This window comes from Oncorhynchus masou, chromosome 1 (genome assembly GCF_036934945.1).
Source record: "Oncorhynchus masou masou isolate Uvic2021 chromosome 1, UVic_Omas_1.1, whole genome shotgun sequence".
Taxonomy (NCBI): domain Eukaryota; kingdom Metazoa; phylum Chordata; class Actinopteri; order Salmoniformes; family Salmonidae; genus Oncorhynchus; species Oncorhynchus masou.
In genome coordinates, this window is record NC_088212.1 from 66,241,704 (window position 1) to 66,262,921 (window position 21,218).

The 21,218-nt window shown below is 45.6% G+C and overlaps 1 protein-coding gene across 3 annotated transcripts in view; it reads right to left on the reverse strand.

Annotated features, from left to right (window-relative positions):
• The window catches only part of LOC135548322 (myotubularin-related protein 13-like), a 213,222-nt gene that overhangs the window by 58,130 nt on the left and 133,874 nt on the right, over nucleotides 1-21,218 (reverse strand). For all 3 annotated transcript variants that reach the window (XM_064977821.1, XM_064977804.1, XM_064977812.1), the window contains exons 18-29: nucleotides 19,986-20,156; nucleotides 19,601-19,875; nucleotides 18,359-18,531; nucleotides 17,630-17,703; nucleotides 9,550-9,745; nucleotides 9,224-9,351; nucleotides 7,760-7,935; nucleotides 6,396-6,529; nucleotides 6,080-6,281; nucleotides 5,707-5,903; nucleotides 1,266-1,406; nucleotides 187-270 (exon numbers count right to left, since the gene is read on the reverse strand). In XM_064977821.1, coding sequence (XP_064833893.1) covers nucleotides 187-270; nucleotides 1,266-1,406; nucleotides 5,707-5,903; nucleotides 6,080-6,281; nucleotides 6,396-6,529; nucleotides 7,760-7,935; nucleotides 9,224-9,351; nucleotides 9,550-9,745; nucleotides 17,630-17,703; nucleotides 18,359-18,531; nucleotides 19,601-19,875; nucleotides 19,986-20,156 — 1,951 coding nt within the window. The remainder of the gene's footprint in view (nucleotides 1-186; nucleotides 271-1,265; nucleotides 1,407-5,706; nucleotides 5,904-6,079; nucleotides 6,282-6,395; nucleotides 6,530-7,759; nucleotides 7,936-9,223; nucleotides 9,352-9,549; nucleotides 9,746-17,629; nucleotides 17,704-18,358; nucleotides 18,532-19,600; nucleotides 19,876-19,985; nucleotides 20,157-21,218) is intronic.

Genomic DNA, 21,218 nt, shown 5'->3' on the forward strand with positions numbered 1-21,218 from the left:
TTCCAGAAAATCTAGGACACATCTTCACTGGACATACCAGACTACTAGGTCACATTTATCTGGCATGGTACAATTAGGTAACAAAGCTGAGTCATAGACCAAAAGAGGCCCAGTATGTTTCCAGGACTGCATTTGCAGTGTGATATATTGGACTTTGAGGAAGTGACACGTGGGTACAGCACTCACCTCCTCTGGCAAAGCTGTTGGAGAAGGGCATGTCCAAATGGACGGGGGCCATCTTTGGTATTCTAGACGTCCTCCTTTCACTGCCTGAAGAGGACACACAGACATGAAATGGGGATAACACCACCATTCAGCTGTAACCAGGACAAACACAGTAACACAGACCCAGAGAGGACAGGGAATGAAAACCATGCCTGGATGACTAAGCATCTATATTTGTCAGACACAGGATCTGAGAACATAACTACCCCACAGTGCGTCTCAGATAAGTCACAAAATGGACACAGACCTGGGAGATTAGGACACATTTTTAAATGATAACACAAGGAGGGATTACTTAAGAGTTAAATTAGGTGAGCGAACAGAGAGTTACATTACCTACATTTAGGGGGAAAAACACTGATTGCTGTGTTTCAAATTAGGCCTAAGCCTTGGGCTCACACCCGATAATCGTGTCCCATTGATTAAGTTCCAATTAGCTTATCTGAACATAATCAGAAAGTCTGAAGCTATCAAGCATTGTGAATCCTATTTCTCCCTTTAAGACTATTTGATCCCTGCAGATCTTAAAGCTGGAAGATGGATGCAATTGACATTGATTCAAGGTGCGTTTTGATCCAGTTCCCAGAGACTAAATATCTATTGTGGTTACATGGGAAACAGAATCCCGCTGACTTTGCGTAGGGTATGTGCTGGTCACACAGCTCTCTGGACTGGCACTTGGCGGTGGGGTGAAGTCTGGGGAGATGGATGGAGGGTGACCCCTGGGTGTCCTGTTCCTCTTACATAACCACAACATTGTGCCGCAGTTCCTTCCAAACACAACGGACACAACATAAATAGCAGGCAGTGGCCCAGAGGAAACCTTACTAAGATAATCAGCAGAATAACACTGACGGAACGAGGACAAACACACACAAAAACAATAGTGACAGATTGGGAAGAACACCGCCAGGACAGAGCAGAGCAGAGCCCAGAGCAGAGCCCAGAGCAGAGCCCAGAGCAGAGCCCAGAGCAGAGCCCAGAGCAGAGCAGAGCCCAGAGCAGAGCCCAGAGCAGAGCCCAGAGCAGAGCAGGGGTACCTGGTGAGAGGCCGATGAGAGAGCGGTTGGACAGACTGTTACTGCCGTTCAGTTTGAAGTAGACGGGGATGGAGTTGAGGATGGCCTGAAGATACTTCTCCTGCTCCAGACTACTGGACAACTCAGAAGAGTTGGCAGGGGCTAGAGGGAGAGGACACCAGTCATTAGACATACAGTATTCAACATCAATGGCCTAAATTTTATAACATGACTGTCTAATGCAATTCATTTAAATTCTGTATGGTGTACGTAAGTAATGTACAGTACCAGTCAAGTTTGGAAACACCTACTCATTCAAGGGTTTTAGATTGGTGTCTTCACTATTATTCTACAACGTAGAACAAACTATGAAATAACACATACGGAATCATGTAGCAACCAATAAAGTGTTAAACAAATATTTTACTAGTCACATGCGCCGAATACAACAGGTGTAGATCTTACAATGAAATTCTTATATACGAGCCCCTAACCAACAGCACAATTTTTAAAAATACGGATAAGAAGAAATAAAAGGAAGAAGTAATTAAAGAGCAGCAGTAAAAAAATTATATATACAGGGGGTGCCGGTACAGAGTCAATGTGCGGGGGCACCGTTTAGTTGAGGTAGTGTGTACATGTAGGTAGAGTTAATTAAAGTGACTGTGCATAGATGACAACAGAGAGTGGCAGAGGTGTGGAGAGAAGAGGCAATGCAAATAGTCTGGGTAGCCATTTGACTAGCTGTTCAAGAGTCTTATGGCTTGGGGGTAGACGCTGTTTAGAAGTCTCTTGGACCGAAACTTGGCGCTCTGGTACCGCTTGCCGTGCGGTAGAGGAGTGAACATTCTATGACTAGGGTGGCTGGAATCTTTGACAATTTTTAGGGCCTTCCTGTGACACCGCCTGGTATAGAGGTCCTGGATGGCAAGAAGCTTAGCCCCAGCGATGTACTGGGCCGTTCGCACTACCCTCAAGTGCCTTGCGGTCGGAGGCCGGAAAGTTGCCATACGAAGCAGTGATGCAACCAGTAAGGATGCTCTAGATCTTTTGAGGATCTGAGGGAGAATAGGTTTTCTCGTGCCCGCGTCATGACTGTCATGGTGTGCTTGGACCATGTTAGTTTGTTGGTGATGTGGACACCAAGGAACTTGAAGCTCTCAACCTCCTCCACTGCAGCCTGGTGGATGAGAATGGGGGCGTGGTTGGTCCTCCTTTTCCTGTAGTCCACAATCCTCTTTGTCTTGATCACGTTGAGGGAGAGGTTGCTGTCCTGGCGCCACACCGCCAGGTCTCTGACCTCCTCCCTATAAGCTGTCTTGTTGTCGGTGATCACTGTTGTGTCATCGGAAAATTGAATGATGGTGTTGGAGTCGTGCCTGGCCGTGCCGTCATAAGTGAACATGGAGTACGAGAGGGGGCTGAGCATGCACCCCTGAGGGGCCCCTGTGTTGAGGATCAGCGTGAGGGATGTGTTGTTACCCACTCTTACCACCTGGGGGCGGTCCATTAGGAAGTCCAGGATCCAGTTGCAGAGGGAGGTGTTTAGTCCCAGGGTACTTAGCGTATTGATGAGCTTTGAGGGCACTATGGTGTTGAACGCAGAGCTGAAGTCAATGAATAGCATTCTCACATAGGTGTTCCTTTTGTCCAGGCGGGAAAGAGTGGAGTGCAATAGAGACTGCATCATCTGTGGATCTGTTGGGACGGTATGTAAATTGGAGCGGGTCTAGGGTTTCTGGGCTGATGGTGTTGATGTGAGCCATGACTAGCCTTTCAAAGCACTTCATGGCTACAAACGTGAGAGCTACGGGTTGGTAGTCATTTAGGCAGGTTACCTTAGTGTTCTTGGGCACAGGCACTATAGTGGTCTGCGTAAAACATGTTGGCATTACAGATTTGGACAGGGAGAGGTTGACAATGTCAGTGAAGACACTTGCTAGTTGGTCAGCGCATGCTCGCAGTACACGTCCTGGTAATCTGTCTGGTCCTGCAGCCTTGTGAATGTTGACTTGTCTAAAAGGTCATACACACATTGGCTGCGGAGAGCCTGATCACACAATCGTCCGGAACAGCTGCTACTCTCATGCATGTTTCAGTGTTATTTGTCTCGAAGCGAGCATATTAGTAGTTTCGCTCGTCTGGTAGACTTGTTTCACTGGGCAGCTCTCGGCTGTGCTTCCTTTTGTATTCTGTAATGGTTTGCAGGCCCTGCCACATCCGACGAGTGTCAGAGCCGGTGTAGTACGACTCAATCTTAGTCCTGTATTGACGCTTTGCCTGTTTGATGGTTCGTCGGAGGGCATAGCAGGATATCTTATAAGCTTCAGGTTTAGAGTCCCGATCCTTGAAAGCGGCAGCTCTAGCCTTTAGCTCAGTGCGGATGCTGCCTGTAATCCATGGCTTCTGGTTGGGGTGTGTACGTACGGTCACTGTGGGGATGACGTCATCGATGCACTTATTGATGAAGCCAATGACCGATGTGGTGTACTCCTCAATGCCATTGGAGGAATCCTGGAACATATTCCAGTCTGTCCTAGCGAAACAGTCCTGTAGCTTAGCAGCTGCTTCACCTGACCTCTTTTTTATTGATCTCGTCACTGGTGCTTCCTGCTTTAATTCTTGCTTGTAATCAGGAATCAGGAGGATAGAATTATGGTCAGATTTGCCAAATGGAGGATGAGTGAGAGCTTTGTATGCGTCTCTGTGTATGGAGTACAGGTGGTTCAGAGTTATTTTCTCTCTGGTTCCACATTTAACATGCTGATAGAAATTTGGTAAAACTGATTTAAGTTACCCTGCATTAAAGTCTACCAGGAGCACCGCCTCTGGGTGAGCGTTTTCTTGTTTGCTTATAGCGGAATACAGCTCATTCAATGCTATCTTAGTGCCAGCCTCTGACTGTGGTGGTATGTAAACAGCTACAAAGAATACAGATGAAAACTCTCGGTAGGTAGTGTGGTCTACAGCTTATCATGAGAAACTAACTCAGGTGAGCAATAGCTCGAGACGTCCTTAGATATCGTGCACCAGCTGTTGTTTACAAACATACATAGACCGCCGCTCCTCGTCTTACAAGACGCCGCTGTTCGACGCCGCTGATCGTATGTTGATGTTGTCGTTGTTCAGCAACGACTCCATAAAACATAAGATGTTACAGTTTTTAATGTCCCGTTGGTAGTTTAATCTTAAGCGTAACTCTTCGATTTTATTGTCCATAGATTGCACATTAGCTAGCAGAATTGAGGGAAGTGGGGGTTTATTCGATCACCTTCAACTTCTCAGCAGGCAGCCCGCTCTCTGGCCTCTTATTTTCAGTCATAAGAGACGAAGCGGCAACATTATGTACAAAAATAGTAAAAAAATAATTTACAAACAATGCAGATAAACAAAAAAACACAATCGGTTGGGGGAAAGTAAAACGTCTGCCTTCTGCTCCGGTGCCATTTTATATAACCAGCTCCATGAGAAATGCTTTTCCAACAGTCTTGAAAGAGTTCCCACATATGCTGAGCACTTGTTGGCTGCTTTTCCTTCACTCTGCGGCCCAACTCATCACAAGCCATCGCAATTGGGTTGAGGTCAGGTGATTGTGGAGGCCATGTAATCCGATGCATCACTCTCCTTTTTGGTCAAATAGCCCTTACACAGAATGGAGGTCTGTTGGGTTATTGTCCTGCTGAAAAAAATGTCAGCCCCACTAAGCGCAAACCAGATGGGATGGCGTATCGCTGCAGAATGCTGTGGTAGCCATGCTGAATTCTAAATAAATCACCCACAGTGTTACTAGCAAAGCACCCCCACACCATCACACCTCCTCCTCCATGCTTCACGGTGGGAACCACACATCTGTTCACCTACTCTGCGTCTCACAAAGACTTGGCGGTTGGAATAAAAATCTCAAATCTCAAATTTGGACCTTCCACCAGTCCAATGTCCAATGCTCATGTTTTTTCTTATGGGTGTCGTTAAAAGTTGTTGAAATGTTCCGCATTGACTGACCTTCATGTCTTAAAGTAATGATGGACTGTCGTTTCTCTTTGCTTATTTGAGCTGTTCTTGCCATAATATGGATTTAAGGCTATCTTCTGTATACCACCCCTAACTTGTCACAACACATCTGATTGGCTCAAACACATTAAGGAAAGAAATTCCACAAATTAATTTTTAACAAGGCTCACCAACAGGTTGAAATGTATTCCTGGTGACTACGTCATGAAGCTGGTTTAGACAATGCCAAGAGTGTGCAAAGCAGTCATCAATGCAAAGGGTGGCTACTTTGAAGAATCTCAAATACATTTTGAGACTTTTTTTGGTTACTACATGATTCCATATGTGTCATTTAACAGTCTTGATGTCTCCACTATAATTCTACAATGTAGAAAATAGTAAAATAAAGAAAAACCCTGAAATGAGTACGTGTTCAAACTTTTGACTGGCACTGTATGTGTGTGTACCGTACCTGTTGAAGATTGGTTCTGGGACTTAAAGAGTCCCACCACACTTTTGCCGTGGAAGCCTCCGGATCGTAGCAGCACAGCTTTGGTGCGGTGGTGTTTCCAACACACCACTGGCAGGCGGTTATGTCTGTAACAACGGGCCACCTTCTGCAGGCTGCTGTCCTGCACTGACTGGGGAACCACCAGGAGTCCTGGGTAACTGTGGTTTACACACAACAATCAGCCCATTCAGCATGGAGACCACTACTGGGACACCTATGATGGCAGTTTGATCTGATACAACCAATAAGTTAACATCGAATACACCTCCTTCTACATTGCTCAGAGCGCCAACGTCTTATCTGACATGACGATGTGTATGTGCGTTGTGTGTACCTGCGGCAGAGGGAGTAGAGTCTGTTGACTGCAGTGACTCTGAACTGCTCTCCTGTCTTAGAGCGGGAGGAGCTGGCTGTGACCGTGCCCAGGCCCAGCCGCTGGTAGTCACGGAAACACGCCCGCTCCACCAGCTGCTCCATGTTGGATTTCTCTGATGTCCTCAATGTGCTACTGGGGGGTGGCTCACCCTCATCCGACACTGGAAGAGACACACAGAGAGAGAGACAAGGTCAGGTGACCGTTCAGGAAACACCAGCTTGTCAAAACTCCCCCTCTTCTTCCTTATAGGAGTTTAACATCAGTCTGCTCCTACCTGAGATGTCATCATCCTCATGCCAGGTCATCCGACTCCCTCGGTCGTTCTTTTTCAGCGTGGTCTGACTCTGACGGCCCATGGTGATCATCCCAGCTCTCTTGGCTCCTTTCACAATGGTCTTGGACAGCGTTCTGTGAGGAGGAGGAAAAAGAGGAGACCATAACATAATTTATCATGTCTGATTCCAGCTTCAGATAAGGAAGATTACTCAACACAGTCTGTTGTGGGAGGTATTACAGGAACCTTTCAAACACATAATGGGATTTGCCATCCAAAACAACTTTAACCTCTTGGTATTAGGGGGCAGTATTTTCATTTTTGGAAAAAAAACTTTCCGGTTTTAAATGGGATATTCTGTCAGGAAAAGATGCTAGAATATGCATATAATTGACAGCTTTGGATAGAAAACACTAACGTTTCCAAAACTGTAAAGATATTGTCTGTGAGTATAACAGATATGATGTTGCACTTCCAATCCGGAAGTGCCCCAGGTTTTGAAAGCGCTGCATTCCAGAGTCCCTATTCAGCTGTGAATGTACCATCAACGAGCTTACGCTTTCTACGCATTCCCCAAGGTGTCTACAGCATTGTGACGTAGTTTTACGCATTTCTGTTGAAGAATAGCCGTAGGCAGCCACATTGCGTAAGTGGTCACATGGTGGCTCCGAGAGAGATTCTCATATAAAATACAGAGGTAGCCATTACTCCAATCGGTCAGAGTGAAAAACGAATTGTCTCGACTGATATATTATCAAATAGATATTAGAAAAACACCTTGAGGATGGATTCTAAACAACGTTTGCCATGTTTCTGTCAATATTATGGAGCTAATTTGGAATATTTTTGGGCGTTGTGGTGACCGCAATTTCCGGGCGATTTCTCAGCCAAACGTGAAGAAGAAACGGAGCTATTTCATCTACAAAAATAATATTTTGGGAAAAAATGAACTTTGGCTGTCTACCTGGGAGTCTCGTGAGTGAAAACATCTGAAGTTCATCAAAGGTAAACGATTTAATTTGATTGCTTTTCTCATTTCCGTGACAAGTTTGCCTGCTGCTAGCAAGGCATAATGCTATGCTAGGCTATGATAAACTTACACAAATGCTTGTCTAGCGTTGGCTGTAAAGCATCTTTTGAAAATCTGAGATGACAGGGTGATTAACAAAAGGCTAAGCTGTGTTCCAATATATTTCACGTGTGATTTTCATGAATAGGAATATTGATGTCCGTTGCATTATGCTAATTAGTGTCAGATGATAACGTTCCCGTTCACGGGCTGGGCGTCACTACAGGTTAACAGAACATTGACGAGTTGACTGGGGTGCGTCACTGTGCGCCACTCAGACAGAGGTGGGACTGACCTGAAACCCGTGTTCCTCTCCTTCTGTTTGGGAAGGATGAGTTGGGGAGCGGTCTGGCCTGCGGCGAAGGCAAATGTGCTGAAGATGGACTGAGGGTAGCGGATCCTCTGGACATGTTTCCTGAAGACCTCCACCATCTCTGAGCTCACCTCCTCGTCAAACGCCACCTTGATCAACTGGAGGGGACACAGGACGCATCAGGGAACCTGTGAGCTCATTGCCTCCAGATTAAACATTTTCCAGCCATTCCATGGAAGACCATATAATAATGCATTCATAAATCAAAATGTCTCGGTAGATATGCACATCTGTGAAGCCCCAAAAATATGACATTTCTATTCGCATGTTGTTGTTTTTTTCCTCGCAGGGAAGCAAATACTACTAATTGCAAATCGGAAACAGAATGTACGGAATGTTCACATATTTCACACAGACTGTCTTTCCAGAGTGAGGTCCGCCTCTCATTGACCGCCCTGACCCAGTAGTCCCTCCTCTCCCCATCCATCCCTCCCCCAACATCCCACCAGTTCCTGCCTGCTTTCCTGTGGATCCCCAGCAGCCTGCAGCTCTCAATAAAGGCCTGATAATGCACCACAGACTTAGACACAGCCCTCTGGCCAGGCTTAGTAACACACACTCACACACACTTACACACACACACACACACACACACACAGGCCCAGCCAGGCCAAGTGACCCCCTCCCCACATAAAGGCCTGTTTTATTGTCTGTGTTACTAAAAAGATAGGAATGAACCATAAAAACTTTACAGCACTACATGAATTGTGAAAGACCAAAAACATGTGCACGGTTGCCTTTTTTCCCTTCAAATCAAACTCAACATAGGTTACTCATATAACTTCCAAGAAATGTATTGATATCAGGCTGGATATAGGGCAGAGTCTGTAGCATATGCATTCCTTTAATCTCTCCAAATGTCACAACTGATCAGTAATTCTGGGTTCTCTGTGAATCTGTTGTACATGTTCAGGCAATCTTACACATGGTTTGGGGTAAAAGGAGAGAACACTCACATACTTGGACAAACTATGTTAACATCTATTTAGCATCTAAGAAATGGGACTGTATGTACTTAATGAGAGACAAGGGAACAGTAAACATTTAGTCGCCCAAGAATGCTGCAGCGCCATGTGTGACCAACATTTCAGCTAATTACTACAGTTCCCGCCTTGGGCCAATCAGTGTAATTTTGTAAATGCCGGATCTCTATGGCTAGACGCTTCATTCACCAAAGTTATGTCAAAATCGTCCCAGTGCTGTTTGAGATATCGCATGTGACTAACGTACGAACAAACGGAGACAGATTCACAGATCATCGAACAGAGACAGATTCCTCCACTATGAAGTAAATAATGGAAAAGCCCAAAGCATCATAATCACCTCTTTAATAATGTATCTTCATCATCATCCAAATCAACAGGAGTAGCTGTGTATGTGGATTACCTGGAAGGATGCCGAGCGGAGCTGCAGTCCCTCCTGCATGTTTTGCTGCAGTTGGTTCTGGACGCTGATCTTCTTCTCTTTGGTCAAGGTGGACACTGGGAAGCTCCTGATCACTGCCTGCTCCCCCACTACTCAGACACACAGGACACCTCAACATACACTTCTATGCTATTGTATCTCATCCACACAACACATTCAAAACAGGCTTAATCTCAAATTATACCCTTTATAGTGCACAACATTGGGAAATCCAAACTGCACTATCAGCTTCTTATGGGTAATCTCAAGAGGGACAGATATAATTAGATGCTAGCTGGAGGATTTACCTAGTGGGTCGTGTGGGGAGCCCTTGAAGATGATGCGATAGGTGGTGAGGAAGAGGGCTCCCTCTGCTGGCAGGATGTGCGGTCCCCCGAGCATCCCCCCCGTTGCCTCCTCTCTGCCATCAGGGTCCAGGACCACTCTAAGACCCTCCGACACAAACTCTTCACCAGGGAGCAGAGCTGGGCGCAGGATCTTAGGCTGGGTGGGGCAGAGGATGCACATGTCAAACACACTCCACCAGAACACTGGATATACAGATACCTGCACACACAACATGTACTTAAGCATGTCAACTGGGGCTGACCCCATTTAGTCGACTGGGTGATTGTCTGATCGATAAGCTGTTGGTCGACGAGATTTCTTCAGTCGCGCAGTCGCAATTTTTTCTTTTCTTTTCTTCATGGTGCACAAGACACCTGTCGGATTCACGCCTGTCTCAGTGGACTAATTCATTGCAGAGACCACGGGGATGGCACCGTCTATCACTCGAAGACGTGATACTGAAATTGTGTATGGTTATAGTATGTAAAAAAAATAATAGTGCAACACTAATAAATCAAATATTTTAATACAAATTTGCCTTCTCCCTCATTGTATACGGTCGCTGTCCACGGTTCTGAAACAATCTTCAGTGCAGCGTAGAATTGGTCGCCTTTCGCTATGTGCATAATAGCACATTTAACCAGCATATTGGGATTGAAAACAATGGTGGCGGAGGCAGCAGCAGCAGAGACAAGGAACAGCCCTTGCCTTAGCCTAATTGTCTAAGAAAATTGAGGGGAAACCAACTTAATTAGGTCTATAATCAATAGCCTAACTTAAATGTGCCTCTTTATAATATCATCCATATTAATCTACAGAAATAAGACAGATCTTGCTCCTGTTCCTGTGAGTGTTTGTTTAATAGCCTACTGATTCCAAAGAGGACCAAGCCTCATGCAACAGATTTTTTTTAGATAAAGCAATTTCACAGGTTCGGCTGTTTTTAATCTTTGCTATATAAAGGCTTTATCATTTGTTTTGTTAGAACAGACTGGTATTACTTAATGTATTTTGTGTTGTTCACACTGTTCCAAACAGGCATAAAAATTATACTGTAATCTAACAGCACCTGTTTGTCACACACAATATGCACGTAGCTCCAGCTTCTACACCCTCCTTTTTATTGATCTCCTTATTGTTATTACAATTATTATTATGAAAAATTATTATAATAATAAATAATATCGTTGTCATTAGCGGTCTTTGTATAGTAGGCTTGTATAGGACTATATATGAATATACAGTATAGGCTGCTGAATCAATCAATCAATCATTCATTTGTTCATGCCATCACAGCACACGATACATTCGTGCTTTGAAATGCAATCAAGCATTTTAGCATTAAAATTAAATAAAGGGAGATTTCAATAATTAGCACAAACAAATAAATAAACCGCCATTCATGAATGCATGCAACTGTTTTCAGTCTGTTGTAATAAAGGTTTTATACTATATATAAATATATATGTAGTCTCTGGTACGCTTAGTTATTTAATGTTGTTTACACTGTTCCAAATAGTCAGGAAAGATTACAATATAATTTAACAGCAACTGTTTTGCACACAATGCCCAACGAAGTCAAATGTCTTCCACAGATCTGACTTCACCTTTCCCTCCTGAGCAACCAGTAAACATTTGCCCGTTTCGTGTTGCTTTTTTCACGTCGCTTTTTTCACGTCCTCCTGATCCATTTTACCGTTGCGTGTTATGGTACTCAGAGTTTGTTATAACCAATTTATTGATGTAATTATGATAGGTTATAGGTCAGGCACTATTGGTCATGTGCATGCGATGCATACAATTTTCATGCAAAGAGAGCAAGCATTGAGGGAATAGGGAATGTTTTCCCCAAACAAATCAGAAACAAAAAAGAAACAAAATAGCTGTAATTATGTTGCAGCTTCAGCACGGAAAGCACGATAAACACTTGCTGTGCTGTGGTGCCTGTTCACTGCAGCAGGGAGGAGAGAGAGAAAACACGCACCAGCCACACAGGCACTCACTGTCAGTTCATTTGAACACAGCATAGCCATCGGGCTTCCTTCATTCGTGTCTTACTAATTTCATCAAACAGTGGGCTTCAAGCATCGGAAAAGTTCAGTACATACACAGTGCATTTGGAAAGTATTCAAGCCCCTTGACTTTTTACACAACAGCCTTATTCTAAAATGTATTAAATAAAACATTTTTTTCTCAGCAATCTACACACAATAACCCATAATGATGAAGTGAAAACAGGTTTTGAAATTGTTTTGCAAATGTATAAAAAAATAAAAACAGAAATGCCTTATTTACATTAGTATTCAGACCTTTTTCTATGAAACTCACAATTGAGCTCAGGTGCATCCTGTTTCCCATTGATCATCCTTGATGTTTCTACAACTTGATTGGAGTCCACCTGCGGTAAATTCAATTGATTGGACATGATTTGGAAAGGCACACACCGGTCTATATAAAGTTCCCACAGTTGACAGCGCATGTCAGAGCAAAAACCAAGTCATGAGGTCGAAGGAATTGTCTGTAGAGCTCAGACAGGATTGTGTCAAGGTATAGATCTGGGGAAGGGTCCAAAACCATTTCTGCAGCATTGAAGGTTCCCAAGAACCCAGTGGTCTCCATCATTCTTAAATGGAAGAAGTTTAGAACCACCAAGACTCTTCCTAGAACTGGCCGCCCAGCCAAACAGAGCAAAAGGGGGAGAAGGGCCTTGGTCAGGGAGATGACCAAGAACATGATGGTCATTCTGATAGAGCTCTAAAGTTCCTCTGTGGAGATGGTTGTCCTTCTAGAATATTATCCCATCTCTGCAGCATTCCACCAATCAGGCCTTTATGGTAGAGTGGCAAGAAGGAAGCCGCTCCTCAGTAAAATTGCTCATGACAGCCTGCTTGAAGTTCTCCCAAAAGGCACCTAAAGACACTTAGACCATGAGAAACAAGATTCTCTGGTCTGATGAAACCAAGATTGAACTCTTTGGCCTGAATGCCAAACGTCACGTCTGGGGGAACCTGGGTGGCAGCACCATGCTGTGGGGATGTTTTCAGCAACAGCAACTGGGAGCCTCGTGAGGATTGAAGAAAAGATGAACGGGGCATAGAACAGAGATCCTTGATGAAAACCTGGTCCAGATGGCTCAGCACCTCAGACTGGGGCGAAGGTTCACCTTCCAACAGGACAATGACCCTAAGCACACAGCCAAGACAACACATGGGCTTCGGGACAAGTCTCTAAATGTCCTTGAGTGGCCCAGCCAGAGCCTGGACTTGAACCCAATCTAACATCTTTGGAGAGACCTGAAAATAGCTATGCAGCAACACTCCCCATCCAACCTGACAGAGCTTGAGGGGATCTGCAGAGAAGAATGGGAGAAACTCCCCTAATACTATTTCCCCATAATAGCTTATCAAGCAGAAATTTCCATCCTGTAGCACAAACTCAAAAAGTTCTGGGACACTGAAGTCCATGGAGAATAAGAGCATCTCCTCCTAGCTGCCCACTGCACTGAGGCTAGGAAACACTGTCACCACTGATAAATCCATGATAAATCCTGATAATTGAGAATTTCAATAAGCATTTTTCTACGGCTGGCCATGCTTTCCACCTGGCTACCCCTACCCTGTTCTACAGCCCTGCACTCCCCACAGCAACTAGCCCAAGCCTCCCCCATTTATCTCTCACCTAAATCCAGAGAGCGGATGTTCTTAAAGAACTGCAAAACCTGGACCCCCTACAAATCAGCCGGGCTTGACAATCTCGACCCTCTCTTTTTAAAATGATCTGCCGAAATTGTTGCAACCCCTATTACTAGCCTGTTCAACCTCTCTTTTGTATTGTCTGAGATTCTCCAAAGATTGGAAAGCTGCTGCGGTCATCCCCCTCTTCAAAGGGGAGACACTCTAGACCCAAATTGCTACAGACCTATATCTATCCGAGCCTGCCTTTCTAAGGTCTTCGACAGCCAAGTCAACAAACAGATTACCGACCATTTCGAATCCCACCGTACCTTCTCCGCTATGCAATTTGGTTTCAGAGCTGGTCATGGGTGCATCTCAGCCACGCTCAAGGTCCTAAACGATATCATAACAGACATCGATAAGAGACATAACTGTGCAGCCATATTCATCGACCTGGCCAAGGCTTTCGACTCTGTCAATCACCACATTCTTATTGGCAGAAGCAACACCCATGGTTTCTCAAATGATTGCCACGCCTGGTTCACCACTACTTCTCTGATAGAGTTCAGTGTGCCAAATCGGAGGGCCTGTTGTCCAGACCTCTTGCAGTCTCTAAGGGTGTGCCACAGGGTTCAATTCTCGGGCCGACTCTCTTCTCTGTATACATCAATGATATCTCTGCTGGTGATTCTCTGATCCACCTCTACGCAGAAGACACCATTCTGTATACTTCTGGCCCTTCTTTGGACACTGTTAACCTCCAGATGAGCTTCAATGCCATACAACTCTCCTTCCGTGGCCTCAAACTGCTCTTAAATGCAAGTAAAACTAAACGCATGCTCTTTAACCAATCACTGCCCGCACCTCCCCGCCCATCCAGCATCACTACTCGGTTCTGACTTAAAATATGTGGACAGCTATAAATACCTAGGTGTCTGGCTAGACTAAACTCTCGTTCCAGACTCACATTAAGCATCTCCAATCCAAAATTAAATCTAGAATCTGCTACCTATTTCGCAACAAAGCATCCTTCGCATTCTGCCAAACATACCCTCGTAAAACTGACCATCCTACCGATCCTCGACTTCGGTGATGTCATCTATAAAATAGCCTCCAACACTCTACTCAACAAATTGGATGCAGTCTATCACAGTGCCATCCGGTTTGTCACCAAAGCCCCATATATTACCCACCACTGTGACCTGTACGCTCTCGTTGGTTGGTTCATACTAGTCACCAAACCCACAGGCTCCAGGTCATCTACAAGTCTCTGCTAGGTAAAGCCCTGCCTTATCTCAGCTCACTGGTCACCATATTAGCACCCACCCGTAGTACATGCTCCTGCAGATATATCTCACTGGTCACCCCCAAAGCCAATTCCTCCTTTGGCCGCCATTCCTTCCAGTTCTCTGCTGCCAATGACTGGAACGAACTGCAAAAATCACTGAAGCTGGAGACCCATATCTCCCTCACTAGCTTTAAGCACCAGCTGTCAGAGCAACTCACAGATAACTGCACCTGTCCGTAGCCCATCCAACTACCTCATCCCCATACTGTATTTATTTATCTTGCTCCTTTGCACCCCAGTATCTCTATTTGCACATTCATCTTCTGCACATCTACCATTCCAGTGTTTTATTGCTATATTGTAATTACTTCGCCACCATGGCCTATTTATTGCCTTACCTCCCTTATCTTAGATTTATCTTTTTTCTAATGTATTATTGACTGCATGTTTGTTTATTCCATGTGTGACTCTGTTGTTGTTTGTGTCACACTGATTTGCTTTATCTTGGCCAGGTCGCAGTTGTAAATGAGAACTTGTTTTCAACTAGCCTACCTGGTTAAATAAAGGTGAAAAAAATAAATAATAACATGTATGCCAAGCTTGTAGCGTCATACCCAAGAAGACTCGAGGCTGTAATCGCTGTCAAAGGTGTTTCAACAAAGTACAGAGTAAAGGGTCTGAATACTTATGTAAATGTGATGGCAGTTTTTTATTTTTTTTAATATAAATTAGCAAACATTTTTTAATAAGAAGTTTTTGCTTTGTCATTATGGGGTAGTGTGTGTAGATTGAGGAAAAAAATACAATTTAATCAATTTGAGAATAGGGCTGTAACGTAACAAAAGATGGAAAAAGGGGTCTGAATATCTTCCCAAGGCACTGTAGTTGATTTTATTCAAACACATAGGGTGTGTCTATATATGGAAAAATACACATTTAAAAATGTAGACCAATAGATTCGTTGAAACAGAGGACTTACGGTCGACCAACATTTTTGTTGTTGTCGGGGACAGCCCTAACGTCAACATATCAGTGCATTAGATAAGGATAGATATCAACACACGTCACACCTAAACAACAGCGGAGCATATCGAAAACAGAAATCTCTCTCACACACACACACACACACACACACCATTATCATGTCATAAAAGCAACACATCAACACACAGTGTGTTGCACACACACTTAGCATCATATAGGTGTTATACACAGCTAGCTACAGGTCACTGATGCTTTACCAAGAAAAACAAAGCATGTGCTCCGTGGAGACTGATCATCAGTAATACTCCAAGTCAATCATTTGGTCCTTAGGTACATGCAAGTCTTTACATTTATTTACAACTACAATAATTCATTTAGTTCATTTTGATATATGCATTGAGTGTAGTCTGCGCAACATATATTTAACACAGCTCTTACCCAACACAACCACAATATATTGATTTACATGCTTCAAGAAATGTTGGAGGATCCAAAGCAAACCTCTTGTCAATGAGCACTGACAACTGCTGAACATCTGCTTTGACGTGCTTCGTAGCAACCTGTAAATCCAAACTCCATTCCACTGTGTTGGAAGTTGGTTTCTCTTCAGCTCCCCAGCAGAGCCAGGTCTGAAGCTGGTCTAAAAATGCTCTCCCTCTCTAGCTCATCAAACTGCAGCCAAGTTGAGCACTCTAGTGTGAGGGGGCCTAGACAGTAAATGTCAGAAGGTCATGGTTCTGTGCAGTGTTCATATCTTCCATGGGGAACAGAATTGTGTCACTGGTCCCTCAGAGCACAGCCTTTACACACAGAGGGGGAGTGGGGGTGATACATGGAACCTGAAGGGACATCCATGCTAAGGTCAAGCCAGTCCAGTGGCTGTGCAGTTGAGTTCTGGGCTAGTCTGGCCAAAAGATAAGAGGAACATGGTCCTGCTGATGTTGGATGGCTCAGGGCCAGTGTGTTAAAGGCCCCAATGGCTCCCCCAGCACCCCAATGAGGCTGCCAGCTGGAACTCTAAGTAATCACCCCTACACACAGACTAGACAACCCACCCAGCTCCGCCAGAGATATAAGCGCCAGCGATAGCAACTTATCAGTGACCCTTTCACTGCTTGTAGCTTGGAGTGCCCAAGGTACACCAGTACGTCCAGCTCCCTTAACTGATTGTTTAATCCCGACAGAACCAACAGAGCTACCTCCTCCTCCTCCCCCTGAACCTTGGGCCAAAGCAGTAGCAGGTTCCACAGAGGCAAGGACAGCTCCAACTCCAGTCATAAATCTATGTGCTGATGGCCCACCAGGGTCATTCCTGCGCTTGTTTACAGAGTTCACAGGATTGAATGTGCTGCTGGCAGCAGAGCTGTGTGCAACGTGGTCTCAGCTATGAATGTCAGACAAGGCCCTGCCAGACAAACATACAAATCAATTACACTGGACCTGACTGGGCCCGCAGTGTCCTGGGAATGAGCCGACCAGGGAGAGAGACCTAATCAAGAGCTGGCAGTGTGATAAAGCGCACAACAGCATCACTGTAAGAACCCCAGTCTGATGGCTGATGAGTGATGACCGCAACATTACTGAATAGGGGTTCTGAGAGAATAGGGGTTCTGACACCACTTCATTATTAAAGGACACAGGTTTATTTCAAAGGCACAACAAACTTACTCCATTAATGAGATAAAATTTTGATGACAGTTCACGGAGTTTCAAATGGTACTAATATTCATGATTGATAAACTACATTTCTATTCAGACAGACAGAGAACTCAGTGGCCCACTGCAGGGCAGCACCTACCTTCTGGATGGGTGCCCCAGTGCAGGGCAGCACCTACCTTCTGGATGGGTGGCCCAGTGCAGGGCAGCACCTACCTTCTGGATGGGTGGCCCAGTGCAGGGCAGCACCTACCTTCTGGATGGGTGGCCCAGTGCAGGGCAGCACCTACCTTCTGGATGGGTGGCCCAGTGCAGGGCAGCACCTACCTTCTGGATGGGTGGCCCAGTGCAGGGCAGCACCTACCTTCTGGATGGGTGGCCCAGTGCAGGGCAGCACCTACCTTCTGAATGGGTGGCCCAGTGCAGGGCAGCACCTACCTTCTGGATGGGTGGCAGTCTCCTGCTCTCCCTGTGGACCGCCTCCAGAGTTTCCATCTGCATGGCCACGATGCCTGGGGTCAGAGGTCATGACCAGTTAGCACAATGTCATGGACACACAAAAACACACACACAAGTTACCCAACCCAGGTAAACATAAACACATGCTTGTACACCCCTAATTACAACCCCAGGAAGACAATATTTACAGGTTTGAAGGCCACCACCTACAGTGAGCTACAAAAGTATTGGGATAATACAATGACTATGAGGTTAAAGTACAGACTGTCAGCTTTAATGAGGGTATTTTCATCCTTATCAGGGGAACTGTTAAATCAAGCTTGTGACTCTACAAAGTTGTTGGATGCATTTGCTGTTTGTTTTGGTTGTGTTTCAGACGATCTTGTGCCCAATATAAATTATAAATGATGTAGTGTCATTTTTGAGTTACTTTTATTGTAAATAAGAATATAAATGTTTCTAAACACAATGTGGAGTCTACCATGATTGCGGATAATCCTGAATCAAATCGTAAATAATGATGAGTGAGAGAGTCAGACGCACAAATACAGGGTTAAGTGATAAAACTGACAGAATTAGGACAGCGGGAGTTTGCTACTGAAGTCAGAGGTCACGGTGCTAGCTACAGCGCTCCGGGATAGAGGTGTATTTGGGTTTAATTGACATTGTATTTGGTAGTATTGAGGTTGACTGGGGGTCGTACGGTACCTGGGATCATGCTATGCAAACTCTTGATGTGGTCCTGGCTGACGCCACTCTCGGTGCACACCTTGTCAATGAAGCGGGCGATGAACCGTACCACAGAGTTGGCCACGTCGCTGTTCTCAGAGTCCTCAAAGCCACTCTCTGTGTCAAAGCTCTCCGCCATACTGCCTGCAATACTGCAAACACACATTTAGTCGGACTTTAGTCTTCATTAATGGCATGAGAATAGAACAGGCTGCAGAGAGGGATGCTTGAAGTTTTCCCAGAGATCCACATGACGATATAGTGCGCCTGGGGTCTGTGAGCATGGCAGTCTGGCGAGAGGTCAGCTGGGATGCCAGGACCGCTCACGCGGTCTCTTGGCCACTTTTCACATGGGACGGTGATGTAACGTCCAGCGAGGTTTACAAAACACACAGATGAGATCCAGAAGTCTCTCTGTGAGAAACAAAACAGGTCTGGGGCAAGAACCAAAATAGAGAAAATAACAACCAAATAAACAGCGCCCCCCTCCCCTCCCCTCACTCATGAAACCAGCGGCAAAACAAGAACAAAAGGCTTCAACATTCTCCATGTAAACAATTCAAAGGCCCTAAAATCTCCAGTAATACGCGTCAGAGGGGACTAGCTAGGGGGCTACCGTGTAGCAGCAGTGCATACAGAAAGTGAAAGTGAGAGAAACTGGAGCTATGGCTTTGGCAGACCCTTCTCCATTTCTGAGAAAAGGCACACGTGCAGACTTTCTAAACTTGGTACACATCACATTACTCTTAGCACAGAGCACTGGAAATCCCAATCTTTGTTTCTTTTGGCTGAGTGGAGGTCACCCCCACAGACAGGCTGAGTGTTAACCACCCTAGCAGAGCTGTGGCTGAAACTGTAGCAGGTGATAGGACAGCCAACGGGATGGACGTGGGAGTGGGCAGGATATGGTTGAGGAGGTGCTGTACACTGATCCGTTTTAGAGGCGATTATGTACACAGTAACGTCATGTCCGCCCACACACTTATCATCACCTTATTACAAAGTACAAAATACTCCCCAAGCAAGAGCGCTATCATCCAAGATAACAGCCTTACATTTTAGTTATTTTTCCGATCAAGCGCATTTCACTCGAGGGCCATGCGCTTCTGTGTGCTGTGCCAAAATAACTGTTGATATAGCTGTGGGGAATAGTGAGGTGTCAGATTTAACTGACTGAATATCAGTGGGGTGCAGTGAGGCGCAACTAGCTGCTCTGCTCGCCTGTTGGTGACGATGCTGTTGCTGCCACTCTCCCAGTCAGCGACGGGGTTGGCTCTGAGCAGCTTGTTCTTGCTGGTGTCCAGGGGGACCAGCAGGTAGACCAAGAGGCTGGCGTAGTGGATGGCCTGGCTGAACACCGTGCTCTCCTCATTCTTCACCAGTTCCTGCTGCTTCTCCTTGCTGAGGCAGGGCCAGGCGCGCAGCTGCTCCGCCGCCAGGTCCATGGCTGTGCGCTCCAAGGTGCTGGGTGCCGCCGGGGGCAGGGGACCTTGCTCCTGAGGGGAGAGAAAGTTATGTGCTTGTTAAGTGCCATTCTGCAAACGGGGATAAAAAAGGTGATAGAAAAACAACCATTATTTGGCTTTGAAACCTCTCATTCGTTTACCTTTAACCTGGCAGTGATTCCTAGTTTGTCTTCAGGGGCAGTGAGGTACAGGGCTCGGATCTGGTTCTGGACCTCACTGTAGAACGTGGCCTCCCAGAACTGCTGATTGGTCCAAATGGGATGGTCCTGGACACAGGTGTAGGCAAACTGGCTCACGCCAGCCGGCAATTTCTGCAGACACGAGGGAATATTTTGACAGTAAGAGGCTGAGGAGTAGACGCTTTCAACAGTTTACACTGAAGCGCTGACCAGCCAAACGTTCAGACCTGCTGACTGTCTGCTTTTGACTGAATGTACAAGAGAGTAGTTTGGGCTCAATATCTCACAACTCGTGAAACTAACTGGGCTGTGGTGAGCATAGCTTGTAAAGACGACCATTAAAACCTGGGTGGAAATAGGAAAATAATCCAAAGCTGCCAAAGGTTTCAAGTACAAACAATAATTTCTCGTGGGCTGTAAGTTTTCAACACATACAACACCACACCAAGAACGTCACTCTTGCTCTCTCTCTGGATGAGTACTAAAAACAGGGCCCTGCTGTTTTTCCACGGTATGAATAGTGAAGTGAAGCACCTGTTTGCCCCCAGCACCTAGAGAGAACATACAGCTCTGCTAAAGCCATGAAGACGGTTCCTATGTCCCGATATAAACACATGAATGTTGGGCAACAGCTAAGGCACCTATTAGTCCCGGACCCAAGAACACAGAGTGCCGACACGTAATACATTAACATCCTCACAACACCCCCACCTCTATGTTCCCCTCCTCCCCCCTGGCAAAGTCTGAAGGATATGTGTCTTCCTTGAGAGACGCTCAAGCTTCTTATTAGATTAGCTTCTGATTTCTTCCTTCGGAGCCTGACCCAATACAACACGGCGCTGTTCATTATTGCTTTGGTTCTCCCTGAATGACCAGCGGCAGTGGGGCTACCGTAGTTACCAGAGGCTGCAGAACTAAAATGGCTACAGTCCTGGCAGCTTGCCGAGGCTTACCAGAGGGCAGGGGTTCGAGCACAGAGCCCTGGGGGAGTGAGAGAGTCATGTGCGGAAGTTCAAAGGTGAGACTGGGGCTGGAAGTGATTCCAGTATACGTTGGCCTGTGTATCTCATCTCTCCTCTCCAGAGAGGTTTGAAGGCCGTTGGAGGGCAGCAGTAGACCGCCTGCTCGGCTCCCTCCCTGCTCTGGACAGCCCTACACCTTGAGTAGTATACCTCTGATGTAAATGATAAATCC